This window comes from Pararge aegeria, chromosome 20 (genome assembly GCF_905163445.1).
Source record: "Pararge aegeria chromosome 20, ilParAegt1.1, whole genome shotgun sequence".
NCBI lineage: Eukaryota > Metazoa > Arthropoda > Insecta > Lepidoptera > Nymphalidae > Pararge > Pararge aegeria.
Window position 1 is genome coordinate 10,744,973 of NC_053199.1, and position 19,899 is coordinate 10,764,871.

A 19,899-nucleotide genomic window follows, 5' to 3' on the forward strand; every position below is an offset into this window, starting at 1 on the left:
GCGCCGCTCACTTGACGTGTTACGAGTTCTGTTTTTATTTTTTTATTTTAACAGTGATCATACAATTTGACTCGGCTGCTATCATTTCGCAACACAATATCGTAAGTATTTCTTACACAGCTACAAACTTTTTACTTTGACTGTACCTGCTTGTGATATCTATGTTCTTAGTGTACACGCAAAAACATCGGTTGTAGTATTGGTAAAATTCTATTCGCGGCAATATTTTTTAAGTGTTTTTACCTTAATGTCAGGGCTCAAATTTTAAGCTGAATTATTTTTATGGGAATTTGACAGCTAATCCCTAGACTATAAGATCTTAAACGGTGTGTATACCAGTAATATTAAAGTCACAATAGGTTATTAGCGTAAAATATGATCTCCAAGGTGCAATCGATTGAAGTATAAATGGCATCATCAAAGAAGGTTCGTTGGAAGAGTTATGACGTATGTTACATTACTTAATCCATATTTTGTAGCGTAAAATTGCGTTTTCTTTTTTTAATATTGTGAATACCTCATACCAGTCAATCGCGATTGCTGAACCGGTTTTAGTTAAACTCTACAAAAAATAAAAGTAAACAGAACAGTATTTTGTCCCAAATTTTCCATAGTTTTGCTTTTCGAAATCTTGATATGTGAACCCAGTCTATTTTATTTGATTATTCTTTTGTTGGAAGTACCTATGTCTGTTTGTGAAACTATTTGTCATATTTAAATTCGGCGATAGCCGAAGTGGTAAAAACTTCGGCTTCACTTTCAGGGGGCCGAGTTCGAATCTCAGCATGCCCTCTTAACTTTTCTTAGTTATGTACGTTTTAAGCAATTCAAATATCACCCACTTCAACGGTGAAGGAAAACATCTTGAGGAAACCTTCATGCCTCAGAGTTCTCCGCAATATGTTCGCAAAGGCGTGTGGAGTCCACCAATACGTACTGGGACTCATTGAGAAACTAATGGGTTTATAATTGATATGATGATGATCAAACTGCTGAACTAGACTGGTTTGAATTTGGCAAAAATGGGCAAATATGTAGGTAAATGTATAGGTAAGGCTTGCATTCTGGAGATGAACGAACCGATACTTTTTATCCCAGAAAATGACCTGAGAACAACCCAACGGGATTAAAAAACAACCACGTTAGATAGGTAGGTTTAGGTACCTAGAAAGCGAAATTTTAAACAGAAATAGCTTGCATCTGGAAATAAAAAAGGACCATAAATAATATCATTATGGTACATTTTTAGCGAGTAACTATTTTTGGGTTATCACGGAAAACCATACTACGTAGGTCATAAAACTAAAATTGGCTTTACGAGGAAACTGTAGGTAGTTAACCGTTTATTAAAATAGGAAGTTAAATTACAATTAAATTAATAGGTAATTAAATTTGCATATTGTGTTCTGACACTTGAGAAATATGAATTCAGTTTTTTAACATTGAACGATAAATAGGTTTTGGACTTTAGTGTGTTCCTATAACGTGGATTAACTAACACTTTCGGGGGAGCGAGTTCAAACGACACGCACCTCTAACTTTTCTAAGTTATGCGCGTTTTAAGCAATTAAAATATCACTTGCTACAACGGTGAAGGAAAATATCGTGAGGATATCTACATACCTGAGAGTTCTTCATCACGTTGTCAAAGGTGTGTGAAGTCCACCAATCTGCACTGGGCCAGCGTGGTGGGCCTTAACCCGTGTGCTGCGCGGCTAGCATGGGCAGGAGACAATTATATCAGAAAAGGATAAAAATGTATCTCCTCTCACAGCTGTATCAACTTTCAGAGCATTGGTGCAAGTGGAAATAGTATACACATAATAGGTATATGTGTAATAATAAACGGGGTTAAACTTCTCCTATTCCCTGTTTCCATACTTTAGCACGTGGACACGTTGATTATATCCTTTCAGGAGATATAATCGTGGGATATAATGATATTTATTTACATAGATGACTATATTATTTAAAAACTTTTGCATTTAATGAACAATCGTAGGGAAGTTAGAATACAGTACCTACCTACGTACTTACTCTCTGGCGATGCCATGTGAAGAGTAACTAAAAAATATTTTTCTTACCATTCACATGATTTTCTCACCGATTATCGTTGTTGAGATTGCATGATAAGCGATACAGTCGTCGGAATGTCACTCTTCCGTTGCTTCTCCGAACGTCTGTTTGTTTGTTTGTTTAAGCAGGTAATTTTGTAGATGCGTTCATAGTGCGATAACCTTCCTCCGATAAAATTGATTAACAATATAAAAAAACACGATTATGAATTTCGTTCCATTGCGTTTGGATTTGATATTCACGCGTACTAATAGTTATTTATAAATTCATTACAAAACATGTACCTACTTAGTTAATAATTGAGGTAATTAACTTCACTTTAAAAAATATAATATTTACACGAAGTAGTTTGCTTATTAGGTTATATAACTTAAATAAGTTTCGGATGACTTATCAATTATTAGATATTTAATTGTTATTATCATAACGATTCTTTATGTGCAATAATTCAAAATAAGGAAGGGGTGACAGGGTAAGGTTTGTCTCTTTCGGACGACCTCCCTGGCGCAGTTTGAACTTTCGCCATTTTTTCTCACGAATTTAGTCACCTTTTAATGGCTAATTCAGAGAGAGTGCTCAATATTTCAAAAAATAAATATACTACGACAATACATACATCGCCAACTAGCCCCAAAGTAAGCGTAGCTTGTGTTATGGGTACTAAGATGACTGATGAATATTTTTATGAATAATATACATAAATACTTATAATATGTAACAGGTAGACACCCAGACACTAAAAAACATTTATCACGCAAACATTTTCCAGTGTGGGAATGAAACCCACGGCCTTGGACACAGAAAGCAGCGTCGCTGCCCAGTGCGTCAATCGGCCGTCAAAATGTAACTTATTCATTTCTAATTTCTTTTTCAGATAACTTCAATATTATGTCTAACAAAGTATCCGAGGAGCAATCAAAATGTGTTCAGCAATTACGAGAGTGGATCGACAAACAGCCGAATCTGCCAAAAACTATAGGTAGGTAGTGTACATGTGTGTGTGTGTGTGGGTGTGTTGCGTGTTTTATTTGTAAAGACACTGGTTTGGTCTCGTTACAAATAAAAACAATATGTGGTAACTAGTGGCTAAAAATCACTAATTTTTGATTGATTTAAGGTCGGGACCTTAAATTTTTCTATGGGCTCTTATGAATAATATTGACATTTGAACTCCAGTGCTTTACTTTTCCATACTCAGGTACTTACTGTATGTACTAGCGGCAAATGTGGCCTTAACCTCCGGGTGTTATCACCAAAAACAGTTTGTTGTTGGAGCTCTAATATTAAGTTGATAAACGTTATCAGGCACGGTTATCGCTAAAATTATTTGCGATATACCGGTAGCAAGCAAACAAAATCTACCACAAGTTAAGTTATTATATATCCTTTTCCGTTATTTTGTTCTAAATCATGATTCATGCTTGCCGTCTATCATACCTCGCGCCGCGCCAGAAGACCAATATTTGTCACCTATATTTGTAACAAATATCTTAGGCAAATGTCTCATTATTAGGGTACCGTACGCAAAGGGTCAAACGGGCCCCTTTTATTAAGACTGCTGTCCGTCCTTCTGTCCGCCTGTCCATCTGTCACCAGGTTGTATATATCATGAAAATGATGGTTAGACAGATGAGATTCTCGCAGATTTTGTATTTCTGTTGCCACTATAACAACAAATAATAAATAATTAAATATACTACGACTGTACGACAATACACACATGGCCACCAGTGGCGTGCACTGGATTTCTCACCAGGGAAAATTGCATAAAATGGCAAAAATCCTCCTCCTATGCGAGTTCCATATCCATTTTAGGGTAGGCAGTGGTTTTGCGCATGTATGAAGTGCACGCCACTGATCGCCACCTAGCCCCAAGGTAAGCGCAGCTTGTGTTAAGGCTACTAAGATGACTGATTAATATTTTTATGAATAATATATATAAATATTTTTAAAATAAAGATAACACCCAGACACTGAAAAACATTCATGTTCATCACACAAACATTTTCCAGTTGTGGGAATCGAATCCTATGACCTTGGACTCAGAAAGCAGGGTATCTGCCTATTGCATCAATCGGCCGTCGAAAATAGCAGAACTACTAGGGACTAAAAAAAACAGATTAAAATAAATATTTAAGGGGGCTCACATACAACAGAGATGATGATGTAATGAGCACGAATCCAACTCGCAATTGGCCGGGTTTTTTTTCATCTAATGTAATGCTAATGCAATGCAAGATTCCTGCATTATTAATGCAGAATCTTGCATTAGCCTTGCCATACTTTAACTGGCATAATTCATCAGTAGCCTATATAACATATCATAATATAACAATATAAAATAAAAATGTACGTAACATATGATAACAGTCCACTGCTGGACTAAAGGCCCCGACCTGAGGGTTTGCCCTTAATCGCCAAGCTGGATAGACTGGTTGGTGATCGAAGTAGAAGGGAGTCCTAGTAGAGGGCGCTCGTACGACCACCTGGAGCCTTGAAGAAGAGGGGGTGGTAAAAACTGAATTCTGATCTGCCTTCACCACACGGCTCATTTGCCGATAAAATTTATTAGAACCTATTAACTTCCAGTACACACATCACAATAACAATTGGTACAAACATATATATCAATAGGTATAAACGGCGCTTATTTTACAGTGGAAATTCTGCAAGATTCTTAATTCAATTTATTTATTTAATTAATCAAAAATACCACAATCATAAGAGCCTTGTGTTTTTTACTGACATATAAATTATCCTATTGTTTAAAATTTTCCACGGATGTCTAAAAAACAATTCAATGCTATTAAAAAAAATGCAAGCGTTTTACTTGCAAAGGAAATTCAAATGACAGAAGCGGTTGAGAATAAAACTAAATGGCTTCTTGAAACCTTGAACTGGTTAAGCTTGGAACCGTAAAACTATTTTGAGGATAAGCAGCCCTTTTTAGGATTAGTTTTTGAATAACCTCAATCAATGGCGTGCATACAGGGTAATGATGCACAGGGCAGATGCTATATAAAATGAAATAATTCTCGAGTACTATTTATAAAAAACTTAAGGATTGGCATTGTAAGAGTTATGAAAAGCCTACCCTTCAGTTTTTATAACTCGTACTGGAGATTTTCTTCATTTTATATCATCTGCATACCCTGTGCATACCCTCTATGCACGCCTTAATAGCCTAGGACCTGCCACTGCGGGACCAATGCGACGATTTCCCCATAATAACCTCGCTGGAGAGACGTGTTTGAGATCTATATATGTGGGTAGATATCTAATTAAATTGGGGATATAAATATCTAAAGAAACATTTTTTTACCAAAAACTTCAAGCCTTTCAGAGTTATAAGTACTAAAGTAGGTTATAAGTAAAGACTTGGTTGGGTAGAAAGTAAAAACCAACCTGATGGAAATTGGAATGAAACCGGTTCGAAAGGTAGCATAATATTTAAAATAAAAGTTCAGTGATCCTTTCTTTACGACCTATGAGAGATTCATTATGAGACGTTTCATTAGAACAAATAATGGGTCACAGAAAAATATGTCAAATGGAAGTCATGCCACCTCGCACTTGCTTATTCTGCATTACCTTGCATGGAAGGTTTGTTAATTTATTTCACTAAATTAACCGCCTCAAAAATTGTAAACTCTTTTTTGTTTTTAATGCCAAAACTGTTTTATAGATAAGATAAACCGTTACCTATTCATTCAAATTCAAAATTAATTTATTTCAAGTAGGTCAAGTATGTCTGTTTGTAGTGACTCTAACACCGGTTCGGAAGGCAGATTCTACCGACAAGAAGCCGGCAAGAAACTCAGCAGTAGCTCTTTTCCAACATCGTTTTAAAATTTAACAATCTTTGTCTTATGTTGTGTGATATGTAAGCGGAGCGGCTTGTTTCCAGGCAACCTTGTCATTAAAAAAATCATTAATAGTATAGTAACCTGGATGTATTAAATGTGTTTTTATACATTCTTTAAACTTATTTAATGGTAATTCTAACATTACTTTCGGTATCATGTTATAAAAGCATCTACTCAGCCCCACAAAGCCGATTGTTTTCCACTTTCCACTTTTTTATATAGATTAATGTTTTGTTTAACAAAGATTAAATTGTTATAAAAATATTGCGAAACTACTGTGAGTATACCTATTTCTTTAAAATTTTCACGCAGAGATTCGCGTGATCGAAGTTTGTATATTGATCGGGCAGCTATTTGTTGCAATATAAATATAGTATCTATGACAGCTGCTTTGCCCCATAGCAAGAACCCATATGACATAACACTATGTTTGTTTAGAAATAGAACTGTTTGTTGAAAAATTCAATATACACATATTGTGTATAACTGAGCATTGGCTCACTGGAGCACAAATAGCAGTTAACATCAATAACTTCAAAATGTCAAGTGTGTTCTTTAGAAAGACTGCTATTCATGGTGGATCCTTAATTTTTGTACGCAATAATATAACTTGTAAGGAGCGAAAAGATATAGTTAGTCTTTCTGTGGAGCGCATAATTGAACTGTCTTGTGTGGAGCTGGAGCGTTTTATAATAGTGTGTGTGTACCATCCCCCCTCAGGTGATTTCTACCAATTCGAGGATGTAATGGAAGATGTGCTTAAGCGATTGTGTATGTCTACTAAAAATGTATGTGGGGATTTCAATGTTGATATCTTATTACATAATACTACTACGACTAGGTTGTTAAACTTATTTAAATGCTTTAATTTGAATAATGCTTTCGATGAACCTACTATAATCACAGCAACTTCAGCATCTTGTATAGATAATATTTTTTTTACACAGTTAAAAAAAATATTATTATCATTATATCTTAGGTAAATCGATATTAAACAATTTAAGGTCAGATCATTGTGGCCAACAAATTACTGTTGTTGGTACAAATAGAAATAAATATATTGTTAAGTACAGGCCGATAACTCAGAGTAAACTGACGCGATTTAAAGGTGAAATATCAGCGAAAATTCCCTCTCTCTTTTTTGAAAACTGTCATCCCGACAATCTTTATCGTTCGCTTTTCAATGAAATAGAAAGTGCATTTAATAAAGTATTTAATATTAAATACATAGATTTTAATAAAAAAATTAGGTTTAGTGATTGGGCGACTATAGGCATTTACAAAAGCAGGGATAAGTTGTATGAGCTATATGATGAAAAACAATACAATCAGACTCCAACTTTCCTTGAATATGTTAAAAGTTACTCCAAAACATTTAAAAATGTTTGTAGACAAGCTAACATTAAAGATCGGATAGTAAAATCTGAAAACAAAATACAAACAACCTGAAAAATTGTTAATAATTAATCTGGGAAAACCAAATCTCGAGACGGAAATTTTGAATTAATTATTAATAATAATATCGTAATTATTAATAATAACTACTGATACAGAAGTTGCAAGTACTTTTGAAAACTTTTTTCAGAATGTTCCTATTTTGTTAAGAGATTCACTAAATTCCTCACCTACTGCAGCTCAGAATTTATTAAGAGGCAACATTAATGAGTGCAAAGTTTTATTTCATTTAAACATGTAGATGCGTTGATTTAGGTACTTTCCCGATCCTAATGAAACATAGTAAACTCATTCCTCTATTTAAATCTGGTAATAAAAATGATATAAACAATTACAGACCTATCTCAAACTTACCAGCTCTTAGTAAGATATTTGAAAAAATTATATTGAATCAACTTTTATATCATTTTAATGTAAATAACTTACTACACCCTGAGCAGTATGGCTTTACTAAAGGTCGTAGCACAACGGACGCAGACGCTAAACTTATAAAATATGTTTATGATGCCTGGGAATGTTCACAAAACGCCATGGGTGTATTTTGTGATCTATCTAAAGCTTTCGATTGTGTTGATCATCAAACCTTGCTTCTTAAGCTAAGCTATGGTATCCAAAACGTTGCACTAAATTTGGTTGCCTCTTATCTCAGCAATAGAACCCAAAGAGTTTGCATAAATGATGCAAAGTCTCAGGGTTCAAATACCTCAATGGGTGTCCCACAAGGCTCGATTTTGGGTCCTTTTCTATTTTTAGTGTATATAAATGATCTACCGTACCATGTCAATGGAACATGCGACATTGTATTGTTTGCAGATGATACATCTCTAATTTTTAAGACTTATAGGAGTAAAGATAACTCTGAAGAAGTAAACCGTGTTATGTCGCATGTGTCGCACTGGTTTACAGTTAACAACTTACTTTTAAATGCAAAAAAAACAAAGTGTGTCGAATTTATCTTACCAAATGTAAAGAAAATTGATAAAAATATAATGATAAATGGTGAATCACTAAAAATAGAGACTTCCACAGTTTTTCTGGGCGTGACCTTGGATAATAAGCTACAGTGGGGTGCCCATATAGATTCACTAGCGGGTAAACTAAGCTCGGCTGCCTACGCAGTCAGAAAAATTAGACAGATTACTGACGTTGAAATAGCTAGGCTAGTTTATTTTGCGTGCTTTCATAGTGTTATGTCCTATGGAATCTTGTTATGGGGTAAAGCAGCTGATATCGAAACTATATTTATATTGCAGAAAAGAGCTGTACGGTCAATATATAAACTTAAATCACGCGAATCCCTCCGTGAGAAGTTTAAAGAAATAGGCATACTAATATATATAATAATATTTATTTGCAACTACAGTACAGTTAAATGCACCACCTACCTCTCTTCTTGAGCTGTGTTTAGCGCCTTTGGTTGCCTGGAAGAGATCGCTATGTAGCGATAAGGCCGCCAAATTGTATACCTTTTGTTAAATTTTTACTGTTAATTTGTTATGTTTATGTGGTGTACAATAAAAGTGTATTCATTCATTCATTCATTCATTCATTCATACTTACTGTAGCTTCACAATATATTTTTAACAATATAGTATTTGTAAGACAACATATTAGTCTTTATAAACAAAAAGTGGACATAAACAGTCGCCTTACAAGGAATGGTCATAAATTAGTGTCATCTGCATATCGTCTGCGTAAGGTACATGGATCATTTGTGGGATTGAGTATACGCTTTTATAATATGATTCCTAAGGTGATTTTGGACCTGCCAATGCACAAGTTTAAAGAATTTGTTAAAACACATTTATTACAGCGAGGTTACTATGCAATTGATGGATTTTTTAATGACAAGGTTGCTTTGAAGCATCCGGCTCCGCTTTCAGCTCTCACAAGATAGAAAAATGAATGTTAAAATGCTAAATGTAAATTGTGATGAAAGAGCAACTGCTGAGTTTCTTGCCGGCTTCTTCTCGGTAGAATCTGCCGTCCGAACCGGTGGTAGAATCACTACAAACAGACATACTTGACGTTTCAAAAGTGCTTATATTAGGCCTACTTGAAATAAATGAATTTTGAATTTTGAATTTTATAATAATCAGGCCTAGGAGTTTCAACGTCTGTAAACTATCTAATTTTGCTGACTGCATAGGCAGCTGAGCTAAGTTTACCTGCTAATGTCTCTATGGGCACCCCACTGAAGCTTACAATCCAAGGTCACCCCTTTTATTACAATTAACATATTATTATTAGATATACTTCTAAGAAGGTAGGTTCTCAACTGCACCTGTAACAATTTCGCTCTGCAAACTTTGTGGTTAAGGAGGATACAATTCATAGTTATAAGTACCCCATCATCCTCATCTTTCAGTAACATATCTTTTAGTAACCATTAAAAAACCTTTTACCCAATGGAGTCTTTAATAGGTCGTTCTTTGTCATAAAAGTCTACATATATAGTGTTCGTGTTTCAAAGTATGGCCTCTACCTAATTCATTATCAAATATACTTATTTTACTGTTACAACTGTTAGCAAACCTGCCTTTGTTTGTACATTGGTTAAAGATAAAAAGGTATATTCGTTCAGACTGCTCAATTTTTGCATAATCTGTTGTCGGTACAAGTTGGAGTAGGAATTTAAATGGCAGGAACCCAGTTTAAAAAGAAAGGTTATATAAAATAGCGGGAAAAATAGAGGCACAGAAGAGTATAAACGGAAGTGTCAAGGGAAGATTGAAGAAGTTATCTCTTGGTGGTTAATAAAAAGTATATAAGCTATAATTTCAGATAGATTGATGTTTGAGTTTATGTTTTTTTAGCTATGTTGTAATAAGAGATACCAAAACGATTAAACGTTGTAAGATATGAATATGAGGGTTTCTTTTACAAAGTATAAATATTATACACGTATTATTGTCTTGTTCTTTGCCACTTGATAGCTATTTTTAACACGCACGGCTGTTTAACTCACAACGGGTCGTATGACATATCAATTGGTATTTGGTAGGTTGAAGGCAATGAGTATACAAGCATTATATTTATAACGATAGTGCACATATACTCTTTGCCTTCAATCTGTCATATATTAATGTTTTGTCTCCATTAAGCTCCAACTACAAAGCGCTGTACTAAATACCTAGATACTTTTTGTGCCTAGTAAGTTGCAACGTTATTGTAATAAAGTATTACGGTAATAACCTATTATATTATTAACTAATCTATTAGACTAACTAAGCAGCAAAAATTTGTCAACGGCTGGGTTTACGGAAATATTATTTTGAGTTTATGCCTACACCATTAAATTTAGACCTGTGATGTGTAATGAGTTAATCAATAATAAAATAAATAAATCTTGCCCTAAGAATGGAATAAATATTTCAAAGTCTAGTGAGTAATTAACTTTTACAAATGAATATTATTTAAATTAGTAAATAAATAAACTAGAAAATAAAAATATAGTAGAATAGGTACTATCAAGATGGGTACGCAACTAATTTTAAAATTTAAAATTTAAATTGTAAGTGGGCAACATGTTGATGAATTGAAAACACTATGCCCCTAATGTTATTAACTTAACAAGATTAAGAACTTTACTTTGAAGTACTTACAGTAAGTAAATCTTTCAAATCTGTATGAAGTTGCCAACTTATAACTTTTGTCTCCCATTAGAAATTTATTATTATGGTTATAGTCTTCCATAACATGTATGCTAAAGAAAATGTCTCATGTGACGTTAGCTTGAAGGCACTTAACGTAAGTGCCTTCAATCTATAGCTACTACATTTCTTCTAAAAACTTTAAATTTTAGACTTAACACAGTAATAAAGAAGTGTACTTTAATTAGCTTTTGAACTATCGCTTTATTACAAATCTAATTAATATTTAATATCTTTTTCTTTTCGAATTATATATGTGAAAGTTTGTTTTTATTTAATCAAAGTTAGGTATCAACGTATACCATATTTTTTTTCAACCTGTACCATAATTTTTTAACCCCCTCAAATATTCAATTTATCTATATATTTGTATTTATGACTAAATCCACGTAGAAAAAATTAGTATAACATATTTTAATTTGTTTTTCAGATGACAAACTAGTACTACGTTTTGCACACAGCTGCTACTATGATATGGAGAAGACAAAAACGACCCTGAATTTATTTTTTGCAGTCAGATCTAATTGCACGGACCTTTTGACGAAGCGCGATCCTATGTCTCCACAGATGCAAAAGATGCTGAAAATAATGTAAGTACACAGTATAAAACAAAGTCGCTTCCATTCACTTTCGCGGGGCCGAGTTCAAATCCCAGCGAGCACCTCTTACTTTTTTAAGTTATGTGCGTTTTTAGTAATTTAATTACGATTTACACGCTTTAACGGTGAAGGAAAACATCGCGAGGAAACCTACATGCCTGAGAGTTCTACATAATGTTCTCAAAGGTCAATGGAGTCCACCAATCCGCACTGGGACATCGTGGTGGACTATGGCCTTAACCCCTCCTCAATGTGGGAGGAAACCCGTGCTCTGTAGTTGGCCGGGTATGGGTCGATGTGATAATGATGATTATGAAAGACTAATTCACCGGGGGTAACACTAGCTAGTGGTCTTATAGTATGATTGTTTATTTTTAGAAATCTCGGAACTTACACCATATCGGATAACAGATGCCTTTTCGTGTGGCAAATAAATGATCCAGGGCTCGAATCCTACGACTACACCCTCGACGCTAAACTGTTCTTTCTGACCACGGATGCACGGTTTCTTGACAGCGACGTGTATCATGAAGCTGATATCGTACTGATGGACGTGAGAGATATCACTCTCAGGTTTTTGACGAAAATGAACGTATCCGTAGCCAGAAGGTTGGCGAAGTACCAGGAGGTAAGACAATCTTCATATAAATAAATTTAGTTTCGTATGTCCGTTCGTAAACCTCGAGAACAGCCGATGGATTAACTTGAAATATCTACATGTTATTTTTGAGAGATTTAATGATATTTATCTATTGAGAACTGGATGTTTTATTAAGACTGAGTCAATGCGATGCGTGGCTTGTTTTAGATAGGTATAGTAAAGGTAGGTACTATAACTTTTCAATTAATGTATTCACGTGAGACATTTTTATCCGCGTCCTTGATATAATCCGCTTAGGTGGAACGCCCTTCATGTAAACACGTTTCCTGCAGAGATTAAAAAGTTAGAATTAAATATTTTCTAGCACCTCGACCTAGTAGGAATGTTATACCAAATAATATTCAGAAATATCACGCAAATCGGCTAAAAGCATATAAAAATATAACAGCAATTAGTTGTCTATAATTCAGATTTGAGCTCAGCTGCAGACTACGTTTTAACAAATTTAATACAAAATTACTTATTATCAATCAAATAAGCTGGGAAGTTTGGTTAACTTATTCACTGTTCTTGTCTTAGCACTACTTCTGTATAAGTAAAAAGCGAGATAGAACAAATTGGTTATTAAATTTGACGTCCGATTGGCGCAGTGCGCAGTGACCATGCTTTCTGAGTCCATGGGTTTGATTCCCACAACTGGAAAATGTATGTGTGATGAACATGAATTTTTTTTCAGTGTGTAGGTTTTTATATGTATGTTATAGGTATTTATGTATATTATTCATAAAAGTATTCATCAATATTCTTAGTACCCATAACACACGAGCTTACTTTGGGGCTAGATGGCGATGTGTAGAATAGAATAGAAAACTTTATTGCAACACAACACAATAGGATAAACACAAGGAAAACAGTGATATATACAGTGATAGTACTTAGTGCTTATTTTCGAAAAAAAAATACCGTCTTTATATAATTATTTTTCTATGCTTTATATAATTTATAAGCCAGCCGAATCTGTGTGGTGTTTTTTTTTTATTATATATATGTTTTAATATTTTCCAACACACATTTTTCATGTTCTGTTTCTCTCCTCAGAGATGTTGACTTTACGAAGCAAAATTGCAAAGTGAGCACAATTGCCAATAATTTAATTTAATTTACCAATTGAGTTACCTTTTCCCGACTCGATCTACTCGTTCCCTATGTTTAATTTTCATATAAAACAAAAAATATTAAAAAAAACAAACACTCGCTGCGTCAATATCTGCTATCCTTATTAAATTCTTTGAAAAACTGAAAAGATAAAAACAATTTTTCAATTTGAATATTTTGTTCTGGTTTTGAATAATCTCAATAATTAACAGTGTTCAAAAACGCTGTCGGAGGCATAAATCGCTCACTTCTCACAAATTGGGTGGTGATATCGTAGAGAATCTCGGAGTGAGCAGACTTACCTACACTCGAAAAATATAACCCCCCTTCTTTCGCAGTCGGGTAAAGAATTGTATTAAAGATAATACATGTTATTTCAGGACGCGATCCCGATCAGACTGAAGCAGGTACATGTTGTCAATGCACCGCCATTTATAGACAAAATATATGGAGTTATGAAGCCCTTTATGAAGAAGGAAATTACTGAACTGGTGTGTATTCTTAATTTAAATAACGTTTTAAGAAGATGCATCGATAAATTATTTTATAATAGCTGGTGCCCGCGACTTCGTCTGCGCTTGATTTTGTTTTTAAAATATTCAGTATCGCTAAGCCTTAAATGAGGGGTTTGCTACTGAGTTATGCCCACGCCCGCCCGCTGATGAGTTATGTCTTCTATCTCCAACCACATTCATCAGATCTACACAAAGTTTGGGCAAAATTAAACACATATTATAACCTCTATAGTACAAAAGTAATTATTTAAATCGGTTTTCATTTGACGGCGTTATGGTGTAAAATCGTCAAACACCTTCTAACGCTCTCCCAAAAGAACTGAGCATAATTTCGGGATAAAAAGCATCCTATATTAATTCTAATACCTTCAGAGATATGTGTACAAAGTTTCATGGTGATCGGTATAGTAATTTTTGCGTGAAAGCGTAACAAACAAACTTACATTGATATTTATAATATTAGTAGGGATAGGGATATTTCTAACATCATTAATAGCCTATAAAAGACAAATTCTGGACTATTGACCCCCAGACGGGTTTGTGATCGCATTAGATGATAGTAGTAGAACGAAGACACTGCTGCCAATGTTTTGCATATAGGGTATGCACAGGGTATGCAGATAATATAAAATGAAGTACGAGTTACAAAAATTAAAAGGGTAGGCTTTTTATAACACTTACGAAGCCAATCCTTAAGTTGTATGTAACTCGTACTGGAGATTATTTTCATTTCATATCATCGTTATATCATGTGGCGGCCGATTTGCGCAGTCGGCAGCGACCCTGCTTTCTAAGTCCAAGGCCGTGGGATCGATTCCCACAGCTGGAAATTGTTTGTGTGATGAACATGAATGTTTTTCAGTGTATGGGTGTTTATATGTATATTATAACTTATAAGTACTTATGTATATTATTAATTAAAATATTCATCAGTCATCTTAGTACCCATAACACAAGCTACGCTTACTTTGGAACTAGATGGCGATGTGTTTTGTCGTAGTATATTTATTTATTATTTATTTATCTATCGCTTAGTGCATACGCTGACAGGAGAGGTCGTGACAACTAAATTCTGATCTGCCGTCACCCCACGGCACACAGCACACGACATTACTGTATGGGAAAACGCCTAAACAATGAAGTTTTCTAATATCCTTAGCGCATTGATAATGAATAAAGCTGTAATTAATTATTTACAGATACACTTTCATCCGCCAAACTCAGAAAGTTTGTATAAATATATAAAGAAGGAAGACTTACCTGAAGACTACGGTGGCACCCGTCCCTCAATGGCTGAAATCACAGAGGAAACCATACAGCTTATAATGAAGCAACGGTAAATATGATCCCATATTAAACAAAGAAAAAAAAATACTGGCAGATAAAAGACTGTAACGCTAATAAGCACTAAACCAAAGAATCTGGAAGCGTTTCGTTTCGTTTGTGTGGAGAGTTTCTATATGTTTTTTTTAAATGTATATACCGTTACCAATTTATATACACTTAGTCATACATTGCAGGAAATATCGAGTCTGTTTTACATATTTTCCAAAATATATAATTTATAACAGATTTTTAAATAACTTGAAAAATGTTTTATATCGTCTCGAACAGGGGTTCCCAACCCTAAGACAGCTGCGCACTCACAAGTTAAGAAATTTGTGGCGGCGCCCACGCCTTCACCTAAATAGCTCATATTTTAAAGCTAGTTAAAATAGTTGGGTACTTGTTAGTTATAATAGGCGTAAAAAAATAAAACACGCTCATTATGAAACTAATAAAACGAAAAATAAAAGTAACCCAACAGTGGGATGGAAGAGCTTGGTGATCTTTTTCCACACAATTTTTTTAAATTGTGCGACAAGCCGCCATACTGCTGCACAATAACTAAAAAAATATATAAGTTCAGAAGGAGCGCCTCGCGGTTCACCCCTGTACTTTCTACGGCGCCCAGGTTGGGAACCCCTGGTCTAGACTATAACTTCAGACTGCTAATAATATAATGTTTGCATTCCAGGGAAAACTTGATTGATGAAAATCTTTGGCGTGTTACCGGACAGAAGACTGATACCTCTATGGAAGTTGGATCATTCCGAACGCTAGCAATCGATTAGATTTAACGCTATAATTACAATGTTTAGCACAATTACCTTATAAATGTTTGGTCTCCGCTGTGCTCTCAGTAAAAAGCGCTATACCTAGATAGCTTAATCCGGCAACTCAATAGCGTTACTTGTTTTGACTATACCTGTTTAATATCCGATTCCGAAAAAATATTTCATTCTTTACTGTTATATTTAAAATATAAATCGGTAAAATAGGCGACCCGAGAAAGCCGACTTCGGCGTTGTATTATTGGCGCATTGCTAATGAGAATCGTAGTGGAGACAAATTAAACAATAACATTATTATTTTTATCATTACAGCGGTGCAAATACCAAAATGGAGTATTTAGTATAGATGCCACTTGAATCTTGCATATTTTTTAAATAATATTTATTAGTACATATACTTATGTTTTGTATTATGTTTGATGCATTAATTTTTATAAAATATATTAAATTAAATATATTGAGGGGAAGGTAACATCACAATAGCAAAATTAGGTAATTTTTACCTATAAAATATATTGTTAACATACAGGGGGTCGAGTCAAATCTCATCTAATCTTACGTTGGAGAGAGGGGGGGTCTCGGCAAATATCACGTAATTTTTTTTCTAATTGAAACAAAAAAAAATTATACTATTTTGGTCCATTTAATCCAGATTGTACATGCTTAAGATTTTATCTTAAACGTAATCGTAATACGATTAAGATCATTTATTAATTCGTTCGAAAGAAAATAATTTCATTCATACTTCGACGTTATACATTTACTCACTGTCAAACCACCATATTTGTTTTATACCAAATAGCTCAATTTAATCTGAATTTACGGTACAGTGTAACCCGTCTTTTGTTTTCGCGCCACTATCAGCTGAACGCGCGACTCGATGAACGAGAGCGTACGAGCTGAGTGGCAGCGACACACGGACAGGTTCCAACCTGCTTTGTTTATTCTTGTAAATGTTTAACAATCCAACGCGTTTACGTAAGAAACTCACATTTTGAAAAATCTCACGTGAGATTGGGGGATGGGGGAGGGGGTTGAATGAAATCTCACAAAATCTCACCAGGGGGGAGGGAGGGGCAGAAAATTTAAAAAAACACCTCACGCAATTTATGGACGCCCCCTAAAAGACTGACTATTTCACAAATTTTGTCTATGCCACTTGACATATAGTGAGAAGGTGACACAAGATACGTATTGGCCTAGTTTAGGCTGTGTCCCCAGTAGGTAAACTGTTAGCGGCCGACTGAGCGAGCCGCAAAATGGCGAACTGAAATAATTCGAGTTAGCTGCAAACTCAGATCAATTTTCGTGCGTCGCAAGCAAACTGTTATAAGTTAGCCGCTTATTTAGGTCGACCGACTGCATTTTCATTTCACTATTGTTGTTACGAAGGGAGTGGTTGTGTTTGCGGCAAACAGGCTCACTACGCCCGGCGAACAATCATATCGCCGCCGCCGACTGCAACCGGTTTTGCTGTAACCGAGCTAAGGACACTCCATTTCAAATATATGGACGGCCGTACTAAACCGATACGCCGCAAACTCAGTTGGTCGCTAACCGTTCGCCTACTGAGGACATAGCCATAAGCTATCCGGCACTCGTTAGACGGCCTAAAAAACAGGATATCCCACGCCACGCGACTTTACGCGTCAAAATTAATTTCAGCATATTATTAATTGTATGACTTACAATACCCAACGTGGGGGTGATGTGGAGAATCTCTTACTGTCCGTGGTATCATAATAACATATTATGACGGTCGAGTGGCGCAGTGGGCAGCGACCCTGCTTTCTGAGTCCAAGACCGTGGGTTCGATTCCCATAACTGGAGAGTGTTTGTGTGATGAACATGAATGTTTTCAGTGTCTGGGTGTTCATCTGTATATTATAAGTATTTATGTGTATTATATTCATAAAAAAAAATATTCATCAGCTATCTCAGTACCCATAACACAAGCTACGCTTACTTTGGGGCTAGATGGCGATGTGTGTATTGTCGTGGTATATTTATTTATTTATTTATTTATTATATCTGATATCGATTATAAACAGATGCAGCATTGATAAGAATCTATATTTTTTATTACCCTAACCTATATACGGCAAGCTTAGCTAAGGGATAACTGCAATATGGATGTAGAATCCAGGCCAATACACGCTTGCTGACGTCCCAGCCATACGGTGCAATATGTTATTACATTTTATTGTACCTACCTATACCAGAAACTTGGTATTAAAGCTAACGTAATAAGTTAATTGGAAACGAAAGCTTCTGAAGACACTATCATATATTTTATTCAACTACGAAATATTTAAATATGTTATATTTTATTTATATAATTAGTTTATCTATACTTAATTGTCCAACTCAAGCTGTTGTGTGATAATAATTAAGAAATAAGTAAGTATGTATTGAAAAAATCGCAAAATACAATTCTCAATAACTCAAATGTCTTCTGTATTTAAGGTTTTTTTTGGGGGGATAAAGAAATCTCGAAACAAAATCACAAAACAGCTGCGGCCGATCTGACCCAAAAAACTCACTTGCAAAGCTATTGAAATAAATATATATGTATATATATATAGAGATAATCAAATATATATATATATATACATATATATATATATATACAGTGGCGTGCACTTGGTTTCTTCCCAGGGTATGCATTCAGCAGGAAAATTGCATAAAACGGCAAAAATCCTCCTGCTATAAGAGTTATATATCAATTTTAGGGTATGCAGTGCTTTTGTGCATGTATGAAATGCACGCCACTGTATATATATATATGGCAAATCAACAAACAAACATAGACTGTTGCATTTATATTTGTTATGGATATTACTTAGTATGGATGTTGAGAACTGTTAAGTGTGTTTTAAGATATTTTTTTTACATTATGATGATAGACTACTGATTGGCCGATTGGCGCAGTGGTCAGCGACCCTTCTTTCTCAGTCCAAGGCTGTGGGTTCGATTCCCACGAGTGGAAAATGTTTGTGTGGCGATTATTTGTATATCTTAATATATATAAATCTCCTGTCACGATGTTTGTCCGCGATGGACTCCTAAACTACTGAACTGATTTTAAATTAAATTGGCACCCCGTGAGCAGTCTGGTCCAACTTAAGAGATAGGATAGCTTAGATCTTTAAGTAAAGTCGCAATTTTAGTTTATTGCAAATTTTTTGTCTATGATTAATTGACAGTCACATGTAATATATATACTACTATACTCATTTAAGGCTTAGCGATACTGAATACTTTAAAAACAAAATCAAACGCAGACGAAGTCGCGGGCAACAGCTAGTTATATATATATTATTCATAAAAATATTCATCTATCATCTTAGCACCCATAACACAAGCTTCGCTTACTTTGGGGCTAGATGGCGCTGTGTGTATCGTCTTAGTAAATGCATTTATTTATTTATATAATGGATTTTAGTTGGCCACAGAGGTCGGTGAACATAGTTTGTAATGTAGTTTAAATAACAGGGTATCATTTTTATAGCAAAATATTTAGAATAAACAAAATGAAAATTGAAATCAATATATTTTACTATCTATATAGATTTAAAGCGATTTATTTACGTAAGATGTATAGAGTTGGTGTTTTACTACTTTTACATATTTAAGTTTGTATGCAGAAACGCACAGAATACCCAAAAATAATTTACATATCCCGTAATATAGGACTTTTGTAGATACTTCGGATCATCAAAATTAAAAATTCAATTTTTTTTTATTCATGTAGACCTTATAACTGCATTCGTTAACTTAAAACTAGGAGGGTTCCAAACGCACCCTGGTCTAAGAAGTGCCACCAAAAACCTTAGACAGGTTTCATTTTTTTGTTATCACCATC

At 34.7% G+C, this 19,899-nt stretch overlaps 1 protein-coding gene across 1 annotated transcript; it reads left to right on the top strand.

The window, feature by feature from the left end:
* LOC120632626 (alpha-tocopherol transfer protein-like) lies at positions 1-16,448 on the top strand. The gene is made up of 7 exons (XM_039902570.1): positions 1-101; positions 2,951-3,055; positions 11,481-11,640; positions 12,028-12,277; positions 13,786-13,896; positions 15,120-15,256; positions 15,938-16,448. Exons 2-7 carry the CDS (start codon positions 2,965-2,967, stop codon positions 16,032-16,034), a joined length of 846 nt encoding a protein of 281 aa, XP_039758504.1. The 5' UTR covers positions 1-101; positions 2,951-2,964; the 3' UTR covers positions 16,035-16,448.
* The last annotated feature ends 3,451 nt before the right edge of the window (positions 16,449-19,899 follow it).